The sequence below is a fragment of the Erythrolamprus reginae genome, chromosome 2, assembly GCF_031021105.1.
Source record: "Erythrolamprus reginae isolate rEryReg1 chromosome 2, rEryReg1.hap1, whole genome shotgun sequence".
NCBI lineage: Eukaryota > Metazoa > Chordata > Lepidosauria > Squamata > Dipsadidae > Erythrolamprus > Erythrolamprus reginae.
Genome location: NC_091951.1, coordinates 274073491 through 274087354, shown reverse-complemented (window position 1 = coordinate 274087354; position 13864 = coordinate 274073491). Strand labels below are relative to the sequence as shown.

At 40.3% G+C, this 13864-nt stretch overlaps 1 protein-coding gene across 1 annotated transcript in view; it reads left to right on the top strand.

Moving 5' to 3' along the window:
- Nucleotides 1-13864, top strand: part of ALDH1A1 (aldehyde dehydrogenase 1 family member A1) — a 57916-nt gene that overhangs the window by 36352 nt on the left and 7700 nt on the right. The window contains exons 7-10 of the mRNA XM_070742657.1: nucleotides 2419-2532; nucleotides 4419-4521; nucleotides 5385-5569; nucleotides 11920-12084. Coding sequence (XP_070598758.1) covers nucleotides 2419-2532; nucleotides 4419-4521; nucleotides 5385-5569; nucleotides 11920-12084 — 567 coding nt within the window. The remainder of the gene's footprint in view (nucleotides 1-2418; nucleotides 2533-4418; nucleotides 4522-5384; nucleotides 5570-11919; nucleotides 12085-13864) is intronic.

Below are 13864 nucleotides of genomic sequence, written 5' to 3'. Positions count from 1 at the left end.
AAGAAGGGAAATTGATGTAAATGTGATCTTTACATTAACCGTGTATATCAATGGTAAGGGCTAGCCTGCTTTTGTGTCAGAGGCGCTCACAGCATGCCTGGCCTTGTCTTGGGCTATTGTGTTGTATTGCAAACCACTGAAGCACATCCAAGGCTAGAGGCTCACATGCTTTTTCCAGCCTAAATTGTTCAGAAAACAAATCATTAGCAGCTTAGTGGACTGAACATCTTGGCAAACCTCACGCTTTGGGGAGGCAAAAACAAACAAGAGACGACTCAGAAAAGGCAAAGGGAGGGGTAAGGAGGGGGATGGGAAGGGAAGGGTTGATGTTTCACATGAGCGTTTCAGTGATGAAACCTGGTAGTTGGACTTGATGTTTTAATTTAAGTTTCTCACCGAAAGCTTAATTGCCTTACCCAATAAGTGAACATGAGCTGTATGAAACAGTCAAATATCAAGCTAGGTGTGCCCTGGGTAAAATACACCTGTTCTAAAGTTGTAATTCGAAACATCCACACTTGGATCAAATGAATAGAACTGAGTTTACACGGGGTGGGCAACCATTCAAGCTTTGGCCTGTTCACAATCTTGCATAAGGCATGCACAGTAATTGCTAGCAATCTGCCAAGACTGTCCAATTCCACAAGCTTGCTGCTGCTTCTCAGGATCTCATGAGAAGGTCTCTTGTCAAGAGTGGCACAGACTGAAAGAAATTCATTCTTTTCTACAAATTGAGATTATTTTTAAAGCAAGTTGAATATTGGGAGGAGGGAGTCCTAACAGGCCCTTAACCAGCTGCTCAAATGCAGCCAACCATTAAGTAACATAGCAAAGGACAGCTAAGATTCTGTAATTATTTATTTATTCATTCATTCATTCATTCATTCATTCATTCATTCAATTTTTATGCCGCCCTTCTCCTTAGACTCAGGGCGGCTTACAATATGTTAGCAATAGCACTTTTTAACAGAGCCAGCCTATTGCCCCCACAATCCGGGTCCTCATTTTACTCACCTTGGAAGGATAGAAGGCTGAGTCAACCTTGAGCCAGTGATGAGATTTGAACCGCTGACCTACAGATCTACAGTCAGCTTCAGTGGCCTGCAATACAGCACTCTACCTGCTGCGCCACCCCAGCTCTGATTGATGGTCAAAAGAATTAGAGATTTTATTGCCTGTACATTCCTGTACAATCTTGAAAAAATACAGGAAGTCCATAACTTACAATTATTTGTTTAGTTATTCAGATTTTTCACCAAACTTGCAACTGTTGCAACATACCCAACATCATATTGTTGTGATTGGCAACTCACATGTATTTGTGACTATTACAGAGATCCCACGATTACCATTTGCGATCACCATTTGCGATCTTCCCATCTGTTTCCAATAAACAAAGTCTCTGGGGGAAGCTGGTTTCATTTAATGGCTGTTGAGATTTACTCACTCTTAGCAACAAAAAAAGTAATAAAATCAGGTGTCCTTCACTTAAATGACCTCATTGCTTAGCAATGAAATTACAGTCCCAATTGTGATCTTAAGTCAAAGAATTACTGTAAAGTGATATGTGCTGTTTTGAAGGTGAGTTAGCCCATATTTTGAATACGTTCTCATTTTTTTGTCCATTAATATACCAATTTTCTTCTTTTTGGAAGCCTTCTAAGCTTTGGACTTAGTTTTGTAGTAGATAAATTAGGGACATTATCAGGACTTGGCACGGTCAAAGAATGCCCTGTTTAACAGAATTTAAAGCTTACTTTGCAGAAAAAGTTTTTAAAAATCTGTTAGAGTGAGTCCCTAGAGAGGGATTTAGTCAAGAGTTACACACCCCAGAGAGAGAAGGAAACATGAGAGAGAGAAAAACCCCTTTGGAGTAATATGGCTAACAACCTGATTCTCTCTGTATGAGTGCCTCTGCATGAGAACTTAGTTTTCTCTTGGCTCCATGTTGGACAACCACCATCTTAGATTGTCCACATGCCATTAATTTCTTGGCATCGTTGCCATGTATCTTGAGCAATTTGAGAAAGCTATTGTTGGCAAGACTAGAGCAGAATACTGATTTAGTTTCTGTCTAGAAGTGCCATCTTCTAATGCCATATCAGCAACTGGCCTGCTTGTTGAATAGCCAATGTGTAGCAGAGGTGAATTCAGAATTATGGAGAATGGTTGATAAAAGTAAAGTGATGGAAATAGGTGATATTAGTAACTAACATTCTTGGAAAATTTCAACAGAAATGTTGAGCTCAATAGAAACAAAGATTGCCAGCCACAATTTGTTGAGATCACACAATAATTTAGCCAAATATATACCATGTATTGAGATGATATATGCATCTGGTCCTGAGAAAGAATAAAACTATAAGAAATTGGGAAAGCTCTACTGAAAGGTGACAAAATTTTACTTTCTCCTTCCAGGCAGGGTTTCCACCAGGAGTGGTGAATATTGTGCCAGGATATGGTCCTACTGCTGGAGCAGCCATTTCCAACCATATGGATATAGATAAAGTGTCATTCACAGGCTCAACTGAGGTAGTTCCTTAATATTATGAAGAACTGAAATAGAAAAAATTAAATTCCAATTCTGACAAAATCTAATTTGTTTCTGTGTAATAGGGTTGGTGTTTTCATTTTTAACTGAATTAAACAATATAGCTGTAATTATTTCTTGATTACAGTCATCTCAAATGCTTCTTTTCCATGTGGTATTTAAATCTTATTTTGAATTTTCAGGAATTTTACATTGTAACTTTTTTTTTACTACAGCTTGGGTCCCCAAATTATTTTGAATTGTAAAAAAAAATGACAAATTTTATATATCCCCTCCCCCCAAAATCCCAAGAGTTTTGGAAGATGATAATCAACCTGAACAACAGCAGAACTGTTTGCAAAACATCAGTGTTGGGATCATGCTGAAAAGTCACATTGTTATATTTTAGCCCCTAGCCCCCCAGGAATCAAATACAGACCACCAGATTTAAATAATAAAGGAATTTACTTTGCATAAGGAATATATTTACAAGGAAAGGTGTTTTTTTTAATACAGTGAAAGTCTTTCGGAGAAAACAAAAAGCTATAAATGTCTTTGCCAAAACAATCAGGTAGGATATTTCAGCTGGCAAGAGTCCCGGAAAAAGAGAGAAGAACAATAATAATTACCCAGTTGGAAATAATCAGAAGCAAAGAGGCACCAGATTAATCTTTCAAGTTCAGAGAACTTCTTAAACCCAAAAATGTTCTTTCAAGTGCAAGACGATCACGAAATTGGAAGCCAGAATAATCCGTTGTTCTCTGCACTGGAGTGTGGCTCTGCTCACTCCTAAATACCCTGAGGGCATGACCAGCAGTACTACTCATGAGTGACTCTTCTCCTAACCAACCATTCAAGTCTCTTAGATGCTCTTCACACCCTAGCATCCAGAAGAGGCTTCTCCTTCCCCTGAGTCACTTAAGATAGAAAGTGCTGATTCATCCCTGACAGGAAGTGCTGACTCACTCATGCCAGGAAGTGCAGAAGACCCTGGTTGTTCTGACCCTGACCCCTTATCACTTTCACTGTCACTCTCAGGTGCCAGGAGAGGGGCGGCATACAAATCCAATAAATAAAATAAATAATAAATAAAATAAATACAGGACGCCTGCCTCACCCCTCCACAGTCTCTGCTTTCTCTGAGTCCATGATTATTTGTGCAAGACGCGAGCGAACCATCACAAACATTCTGTATTTTCATTCATTTTATCTGAAAAGCATATTTAGACATTCAAAGAATATATGTTTTTATATTCTGTCTGGTTGGACACATTCCACACTTAAAAAAAAAAAAGTATAGCTCATAGGAAGATGCCTTATAAGTCAGAATATTTGCTTCTCAAGCCCTGAATTATCTACTCAAGGCAGTATTGTTATTTGTAATGTACTACTTCTTGCAAGTCAACTAAGATTGAATTTGGCACTTTCTCTTGAACGGGTGCAGCTCTGTTTAGTGTCTTTCCTTTCCAGGGATGGTTTACAGTGACCCAAAGGATGTCGATGAAGAATAAGAAACTCTTCTTTCCCCCAAGGGCAGAAGTGGGCAACTATGGCAACTTTACAACCTGTGGAGTTCAACTGTGTCTGGAATTCTGGGAGTTGAAGTCCATGGATCATAAAATTGTCACAGATGTTCATCCCTGTTTTAGGGACCTAAAGCTCCATTATGTTAGGAGCCATGTGCCAACCATGATCACTGCCAGAACAAAAAATGACCATAGCCGCAGTAGAAAACTTGTGGTCAAATTATGAAGGGAAGCGGTCAAAACAAGTGCAACCAGTGCCAAAAAAAGAGCAGCAGTGACCTCACAATCTTTTTTCAGAAGGCAATTACATTTCAATTTCCATCCCATTTCCTGTCTAAATGTTTCATTTATTTTCCTTTCAGGTGGGTCAAATGATCAAACAAGCTGCTGGAAAGAGTAATCTGAAAAGAGTCACTCTTGAACTCGGAGGGAAAAGCCCCAATATCATTTTTGCAGATGCTGACTGTGAGTGGATCATTTACTCAGGATTAACTTTCATTAAGATCAAGCGTTAATCAAGATATATTTATTTATTTATTTATTTATTTTTATTTATTTTGTCCAATACACAATGAGAGTTTTAGTGGGTATTTATCTATATACACATAGTAAAATACATGATGAAGGTTATAGAGGAGATACTCATAGTAAAATATATCTAAGAAATAATAGAAAAGAAGATATAGTAATAGAACATATCAATGAAAGAATAGAAGAAGAGATATAGGAATAGAAGAAAGGCATAGGAGATATAGGAGAGCAATAGGACAGGGGACGGAAGGCACTCTAGTGCACTTGTACTTGCCCCTTACTGACCTCTTAGGAATCTGGATAACTCAACCGTAGATAATCTAAGGGTAAAGTGTTTGGGGTTTGGGGATGACACTATGGAGTCCGGTAATGGGTTCCACGCTTCGACAACTCGGTTACTGAAGTCATATTTTTTACAGTCAAGTTTGGAATGGTTAATATTAAGTTTAAATCTGTTGTGTGCTCTTGTGTTGTTGTGGTTGAAGCTGAAGTAGTCGCCGACAGGCAGGACGTTGCAGCATATGATCTTGTGGGCAATACTTAGATCATGTTTAAGGTGTCTTAGTTCTAAACTTTCTAGGCCCAGGATTGAAAGTGTAGTCTGGTAGGGTATTCTATTTCGAGTGGTGGAGTGAAGGGCTCTTCTGGTGAAGTATCTTTGGACATTTTCAAGGGTGTTAATGTCTGAGATGCGATATGGGTTCCAAACAGATGAGCTGTATTCGAGGATGGGTCTGGCAAAAGTTTTGTAAGCTCTGGTAAGTAACAGGAATAACAGGAATGCTTTTCCTTTGCAGTGGATAGTGCTGTGGAATTTGCACACATTGGTGTGTTCTACCATCAGGGCCAGTGCTGCATAGCTGGATCTAGAATTTTCGTGGAAGAGAAGATCTACGATGAATTTGTGCGCAGGAGTGTGGAAAGAGCCAAGAAAGGCATCCTAGGAAATCCTCTGTCTCCTGGAGTAAATCAAGGTCCCCAGGTAAGTTTTAATTAATCACAATGATCGAAAGTAAGTTTTAATTAATCACATGATCGAAACATTTAAATATGTTAAAGGTCCAGGAGGGAAGTGTTTTTAATAGGAAAGTGAACACAAGAACAAGGGGACACAATCTGAAGTTAGTTGGGGGAAAGATCAAAAGCAACATGAGAAAATATTATTTTACTGAAAGAATAGTAGATCCTTGGAACAAATTTCCAGCAGACGTGGTTGGTAAATCCACAGTAACTGAATTTAAACATGCCTGGGATAAACATATATCCATCCTAAGATAAAATACAGAAAATAGTACAGTAGTCCCTCGCTATACCGCGCTTCACCTACTGCGGCTTCACTTCATCGCGGGTTTCTGAGGAAGCCGATCGGCAGATTTAAACAGCCCGCCGAACTCAATCGGCAGGTTTTTCAAAAAAAAAAAAAAATCTAAAATTGTAAATACTGTATTTAAATACTGTATCTAAAATAAATACTGTGTGGGAAGGGTTTATAAACACTTAAAACAATGAAAACTTACCAAACAATTACAATATAAATACTTAAATAAGTACTATCAGTCGATAAATTCCCCATCGCGGATTTCACCTATCGCGGCCAGGTCTGGAACGTAACACCAGCGATAGATGAGGGACTACTGTATAAGAGCAGACTAGATGGATCATGAGGTCTTTTTCTGCCGACAGTCTTCTATGTTTCTACAATATCATTGGTGGTGGTTGTTTTATCGGAGTTGCCAGAGTCAAGGATCAGCCCAAATGCAAGATTTCCTGGCAGCTTGATTGAAGCCTTATTGCTTGCCAAAGTACTTTTATAAAAGTTTAATACGGCTCTTCAATGTGATTAGCTCCTTTCCTTTGAATCATCTTTGTATATGAAAGCATTGCCAAATGGAATTCAATTTCCCATTTGATTTTCACATAACCCTTACCTGTCTCTTTGAGGTTGTCCCAATTTCCTGGTTCTCTGAGGCTCCAGCTTCCTGTTTCCTTCTGCACACCTGCTGAACTTGCTCTGTTTGCCTTCAGGCAACTGAACTTAGCTAGATTTGAGAACCAATTGCTCAACCTAACCTTACCGGGCACAGAGTCCCACCCTATGTGTGATTCTTTGACAAGCAGGCACAGATTGTCTTCACAAAGAACATGTTCCTGACAGATGGTTATTCTGAACCAGTCTGCTTATTAAAAGTGGGATAGTAGCAATGCCATTATCTATTACTCTGTTTCTGACAGCATGACAGAAGCTTGGTTATTTCTGTCATTTAACCAGGGTTTTTACTTAGAAACTTCGACAACTCTTTGAAAAGATGCAAGGACACAATTTCACAAACGCGTAGTCAGTCCACATCGAACATGCTGGATATTTTGTGCAGAATGTATATTTTTCAGTGATTAGGGGGCTGAAAACATTAGGAATGTCGAAACTAATATTTGCCCTGTCCTCCCTGAGATAAATCACTGGGCCTTTCCCTGCTTTCATCCAGATTTTGCATAAACATGCCCTGGCAGTAATATTTATAATGCCATTATGTTGCCTTCATTTGACCTCCAGCCCACGGATGAGATACATACAAGTTGCCCATTACTTATAAATAGTAAAATAGCATTTTCTCCTTAATTTTGTCCAAGAACAAGTTGTTATTGTTGTTGTTGTTGTTGTTGTTGTTGTTGTTAAATTTTATTTGCCCTTCATCCCACATACAAATACTCTAAATCAGTGTTTTCCAACCTTGGTAACTTGAAGATATCTGGACTTCAACTCCCAGAGTTCCCCAGCCAGCGTTTGCTGGCTGGGAAATTCTGGGAGTTGAAGTCCAAATATCTTCAAGTTGCCAAGGTTGGGAAACACTGCTCTAAATGGCCCACAATAATAAAAAAATGAAAAAAGTAAAACAATAGAACAATAAAGTAAACCACAAAAAAGAAAACAGAGAAACTAGTTAAAAATAGATGGGGGAATGAGAAGCAGAGAGTGGAGAGGAGGGGAGGTGGAACCTGCTGTCAATCTAGCAGCCAGAGTAGTTGAAAGTATATACAGTCTGTTGGGTTTTGTCACTCTCGCTTATAGGTCCTGTTAGCTGACCTGCGGAACGCAGAGTGGGATGGAGCCCATTAAAATGGCTGGTGTGATGTCTTGTCACCAGGATGGAGGGTTATTTGACTATTTGATCATTCTCTTTTATTAGTTTTATTATTTTATATATATGAGGTTTTTATATTCCTCTAAGCTGCCTTGAGTCCCCAGGTGAATAGACAGCAATATAAATTCAAATGAATTAATGATTGAGTCAGGTAGCTAACAGTGCCTTAAAAAGGAAGCAAGGGGCATGCATAAGTGCAACAGAGTGCCTTCCGTCTTAATGTTTCTCTTTTACTGGTATCACCTCATCACCTCGAGGCTCAACTACTGTAACGCTCTCTACATGGGGCTACCTTTGAAAAGTGTTTGGAAACATCAGATCGTGCAGAATGCAGCTGCGAGAGCAATCATGGGCTTCCCTAAATATGCCCATATCATACCAACACTCCGCAGTCTGCATTGGTTGCCGATCAGTTTCCGGTCACAATTCAAAGTGTTGGTTATGACCTATAAAGCCCTTCATGGCACCGGGCCAGATTATCTCAGGGACCGCCTTCTGCTGCACGAATCCTAGCGACCAGTTAGGTCCCACACAGTGGGCCTTCTCCGGGTCCTGTCAACTAAACCATGTCGGTTGGCGGGGCCCAGGGGAAGAGCCTTCTCTGTGGCGGCCCCGACCCTCTGGAACAAACTCCCCCCAGAGATTAGAATAGCCCCCACCCTCCTTGCCTTTCGTAAGCTCCTCAAAACCCACCTCTGCTGTCAGGCATGGGGGAATTAAGATAATCTTTCCCCCTAGGCTTCTACAATTTATGCATGGTATGTTTGTATGTATGATTGGTTTTATAACAAGGGTTTTTAGCTGTTGTAGTATTGGATTTTTACATTCTGGTTTTTGTCACTGTTGTTAGCCGCCCCGAGTCCACGGAGAGGGGCGGCATACAAATCCAATAAATAAATAAAATAAATAAATGTATATACATATCATTATATCTTTGTATACCACCAATACGTACTTGGCAAAACAAACAAACGAATAAAAATAAATAAACAATTGAGGCAGGATTGGGATCAGCGTTGAGAACTGCAAATTCCGTGCCGCTGTCACAGCCTTCCTCAACCTGGTACTTGGAACATCGACTTCCAATTCAGTCTGAGAACTCTGTGAATTTAATTCACTGTAGGAAGCCCACTGTAAAGAATGATGAAACAAACGAGGCTATAAGGGCAGTTCTCAATTTATAACCCTTTCATTTAATGACTGTTTGAAGTTAAGATAGCGCTGAAAGTGACTTACAATCACACTCTCGCGACCCTCACAGCATCCTCATGGTCCCATGTTCAAAATTCAAGTACTTGGCAGCCAGTGTGTATTGACTGTTGCAGTATCTCAGGGTCACATGATTCCCATTTGCAGTCTTCCAACAAGCCTCAGCCTAGGGAAGAAGCTGGATTTGCCCAATGACCCTCTGATCCAATTAACACCCACAGTGATTTGCTTACAACTCTGGCAAAATGTTCATAAAATTGTGTGTGGCTGATTTTAAGCACTCATCCCTTAGTGAGACAAGTTCCAGTCCTAACTATGCTCATAAGTCAAAGACCACCTATAATCAAGTATGGTCTTCATCCTGGTAGCTTCATGGAGAATTATTTACAAATAACTAACTCCTCAGATCGATACTCCTGGAAAGAGTGGGTTATAAAAAATATGACATTGGCGTGAGCCACCTTTGCATATACTTAGTTTTTCATGTGTCAAACAGTTTCCAGATGTTTTGTCCAGCAATTTCTATCTGGCATTCATGATAAGTATATGCTGTTTTATTACTGTTGTTAGCCGCCCCGAGTCTGCGGAGAGGGGCAGCATACAAATCCAATTAATAATAATAATAATAATAATAATAATAATAATAATAATAATAATAATAATAATAATAAGTTGAAATAGGCCTTCATATGACGCTCAGTCATTTGGTCCCTAGTCGTGTCACAGATAGATTACTATAATGCGTTCTACATGGAGCTGCCCTTGAAGAGCATTCAGAAGTTATAGCTGGTACAGAGTGCAGCAGTGTGGAGGTTACAAGAATGGCCTCTGTAACACCACTGCTCTGTGAGTTGCATTGGTTACCAGTCTGCTTTCGGGTGCAATTCAAGGTGTTGGTTAAAGCCCTTCCTGGCATGGGTCCAGTTTATATGAGGGGCTGTCTGACCCACTGGGATGGGTCTGTACCACTCATGCTAGCAGAGGAAGCATGCTGCAGGTCCCACCAGCCCAATTATTCCAGCTAGCAGGGTCCAGGGGCTTCCCTGCTTTGGCTTCTACCTTTTGGGACATCTTGTCCCCCAATGTCAGGTTGGCCCTGACTCTCCTATCTTCATAAGGGTCTAAAGACATGGCTCTGCCAGTCAGCTTGGTGCCCCAGTGGGAGATTAGCTCTGGAACCAGCTCCCCCCAGATATCAGAGTTGCTCCCACCCTCCTTGACTTTCGCAAGCTCCTTAAAACCCACCTCTATCGTCAGGCATGGGGGAATTGAATTTTTTTCCCCCTTCCCCCTAGGCTTATAGAATTTATAGATGGTATGCTTGTTTGTATGATTGGTCTCTTAAATTGGGGTTTTTTAGATTGCTTTTTAATATTAGATTTGTTACATTGTTTTCTTTATTGTTGTTAGCCGCCCCAGTCTTCAGAGAGGAGCGGCATACAAATCTAATAAATAAATAAATTAGTGCAATGGATGTGGTTGATAGAGGAAATATATCAGGGGCGAAATGTTTCCGTTTTGCTCGTTCCTGTGAGTTGTCAGAGAGCCAGTCACGAAGGGAGCTCTGACTGGATGCCGCCATTTGGGTGGAGTCTCACGCTCCCTTCGCGACCAGCTCTCCGGTGACTCACAGGCACGAGCGAACCAGGAGCATTTCACCTCTGAAATGGATCAGTGTAATGGGTTTAGTTAATGACAGATCCCACCTCCCCTTCCCGCTCTGCCTCTACCTTACCTATGTGTCCTTGGCTTTAATGTTTGTTTTTAACTTTTTTATGTTTTAGCTTACGTGTAACAGTAGTTTAGTTTAGTTTAGTTTATTTAGATTTGTATGCCACCCCTCTCCGAAGACTCGGGGCGGCTAACAACAATAAAGAAAACAATGTAACAAATCTAATATTAAAAAGTAATCTAAAACACCCCAATTTAAGAGACCAATCATACCAACAAACACACCATGTATAAATTCTATAAGCCTAGGGGGAAGGGAGAAAAAAATTTCAATTCCCCCATGCCTGACAACAGAGGTGGGTTTTAAGGAGCTTGCGAAAGGCAAGGAGGGTGGGGGCAACTCTGATATCTGGGGGGAGCTGGTTCCAGAGGGTCGGGGCCGCCACAGAGAAGGCTCTTCTCCTGGGTCCCGCCAAATGACATTGTTTAGTCGACGGGACCCGGAGAAGGCCAACTCTGTGGGACCTAACTGGTCGCTGGGATTCGTGCGGCAGGAGGCGGTCCCGGAATAATGTTACCCAGAGTTAATCTATGGTAAAATTGGCAGCCAATAAAATTTATAAATAAATAAGTAATGCTTAAAATCACATCACCTGTTTTAAATCAGTTCCCCTAGCAAACAAATCTCTGACAATGATTGCAACAAGCCTCCCATAAGGAGGGAACAAATACTAACCGTTCTGATACAGCTTTGCAAAGCACCTTGATAATAATGAACTAAGCATTTTCAGGGATCTTTCTTTTTTAACATGGGTAATAACTAATCCTTCTAATTAAGGTAAGGACTGCAGTTGTGTTCTTGAAGCCTTGTTAAATTATTGCGAGCATACTTTGTTAGATCTCCTATATAGCTACAGTTGTGAATTAAGTTTTAAACTACTACGACTTCAAAATAACAATCTGGAGAATCACACCCATGCAAGCACAGACATTGTGCTTCAGAAAATAGCCTACCAAATTAAAATTAAAACAATATGAGAGGAATTAATATGAAAAGAGTCTAAGAAAGATCCAGTCCATGAGAACATTTGTAGCATAATAAGGTTTTTTTCTTTTTTTAAAAAAATACTTCTGTTCTTTAAATCCTAATTACTGAACTTCATGAAAAGTACTGGCCCAAAGCCAACATCTCGATAGTAAATTGTTGCTTCATCCCCCCCCCCCTGCCCTACAAGCACTTGTTCCTGCTTTGTAATCCTAAAGCCCCAGAAGTGGCTGAGAAGTGACTTATCAGTGCAATATTTCCATCCAGATTGATAAGGAGCAGTATGATAAAATACTTGGACTAATTGAGAGTGGGAAAAAAGAAGGCGCCAAGCTGGAATGTGGAGGAGGCCCCGGAGGAGACAAAGGCTTCTTCATTCAGCCGACGGTTTTCTCTGATGTTACCGATGACATGCGCATCGCCAAAGAGGAGGTGAGTTGATGCAGCACGCTGGGCATTGGGCCCAAATGTTTCATAGCTGAAATACAGCAGGCTTTTTAAGTAAGCAGATGTGCAGGATTAGAAGGTATGCAAAGAGGGGATTTTTCGGCCAGAGTTGAATTCTGTGTATCATAACTAATTAGTTATTCAGAGTTATCTAGTGACAAGAGATGATTTCAGTAATCAAAAAGTGTCTTCCTGGATGCCTTTACGATCTGGGAACTTCAACTTCCAAAATTCCTGAGTCAGCCAGGCTGGCTCAGGAATTCTACGAATTTATTTATTTATTTATTTATTTATTTATTTATTTGATTGTTTATTTATTTATTTATTTACTTACTTACTTACTTACTTACTTACCTACTTACTTACTTACCTACCTACCTACCTACCTACCTACTTACTTACTTACTTACTTACTTACTTACTTACTTACTTGATTTTTATGCCGCCCTTCTCCTTAGACTCACGGCAACTTACAACATGTTAGCAATAGCACTTTTAAACAGAGCCAGCATATATACTGCCCCCACAATCTGGCTCCTCATTTTATCCACCTCAGAAGGAGGGAAGGCTGAGTCAGCCTTGAGCCGGTGATGAGATTTGAACTGCTGACCTACAGATCTATAGTCAGCTTCAATGGCCTGCAGTATAGCACTCTACCTGCTGCGCCACCTCGGCTCTTACAGTTGAAGTTCACGGGATTGCCCATCCCCGTCCTAGGGCAGTGGTTCTGAAAAAGGAAAAGGAGGCACTTTGGAATTCTTTTTCCCTGAATTTCTTTCAAGAAACTGAGAATCCCAGCTGATTTGGGGAGGAGTAGCTTTGAAAAGGCACAAGCTATTTTTATCTCACTGTTATATTCAAGGAATTTATATTATATTATATATGTCATAATTTATATTCAAGCCTGATTCTCCTCATCTCCACGTTAACCTCATCACGTTTTAACTCATCAGAGTTAAATCATGATCTTCCCATTTCACTTCAACTTTGTAACCAGTGTATCAAAGTAATTTATTTCAAAGAAATGTGATCCAGCCAGGATAATCCTAAGATTCCTATCCACACCTATGTGTGGCTTCAAAAACATGGTAATATAAGATGAAATAGCGCCAGGGCAAGTGGGCAGGTCCACCCGCAGGTTGTAACTACCAGTTTGCCTAAACCAGTCCGAACCGGCAGCAGCCCACAACTGCTTATTACCATTTTTCACATGTGTTGGTACAGGGTACATGGTTTTTAGGGTTTGCCATTGTAAACTACCTATTGTAGTCTCTTGTACTATCACTTTAAATATTTTGGGCTGGTTCGCCATAAGAGGGCGCCAGTACTCCTTCCCTCAATGATGCTTTATCGCTCATTCACTTTTGCTTTGCCTTGTGGGGGGAGTGTATTTGCTTAGTGCTTGTTATGGATTGTTTCTATTTTGTATATATGTAAATAGTACGTATTAAGCATAACTAAGTCTGTGTCTTTTTCTTTGGCTTTACCACACATCCACATTCTGTTAAAATTCTCTGCTCAGTGTATGTCAATAATAGCTATACCGAGATATACCAACAACACGTATGACCATTGCAGCATCCCCATCGCCATGTGATCAAAATTCAGAGGCTCAGCAACTGGTTCATATTTACGGTGGCTGCAGTATCCTAGGGTCATGTGATTCCCTTTTATGACCTTATGACAAGCAAAGTCAATGGGGAAATCTCACACTTAACAACTGTGGCAAGAAAGGTCATAAAATGGGGCAAAACTCACTTAACAA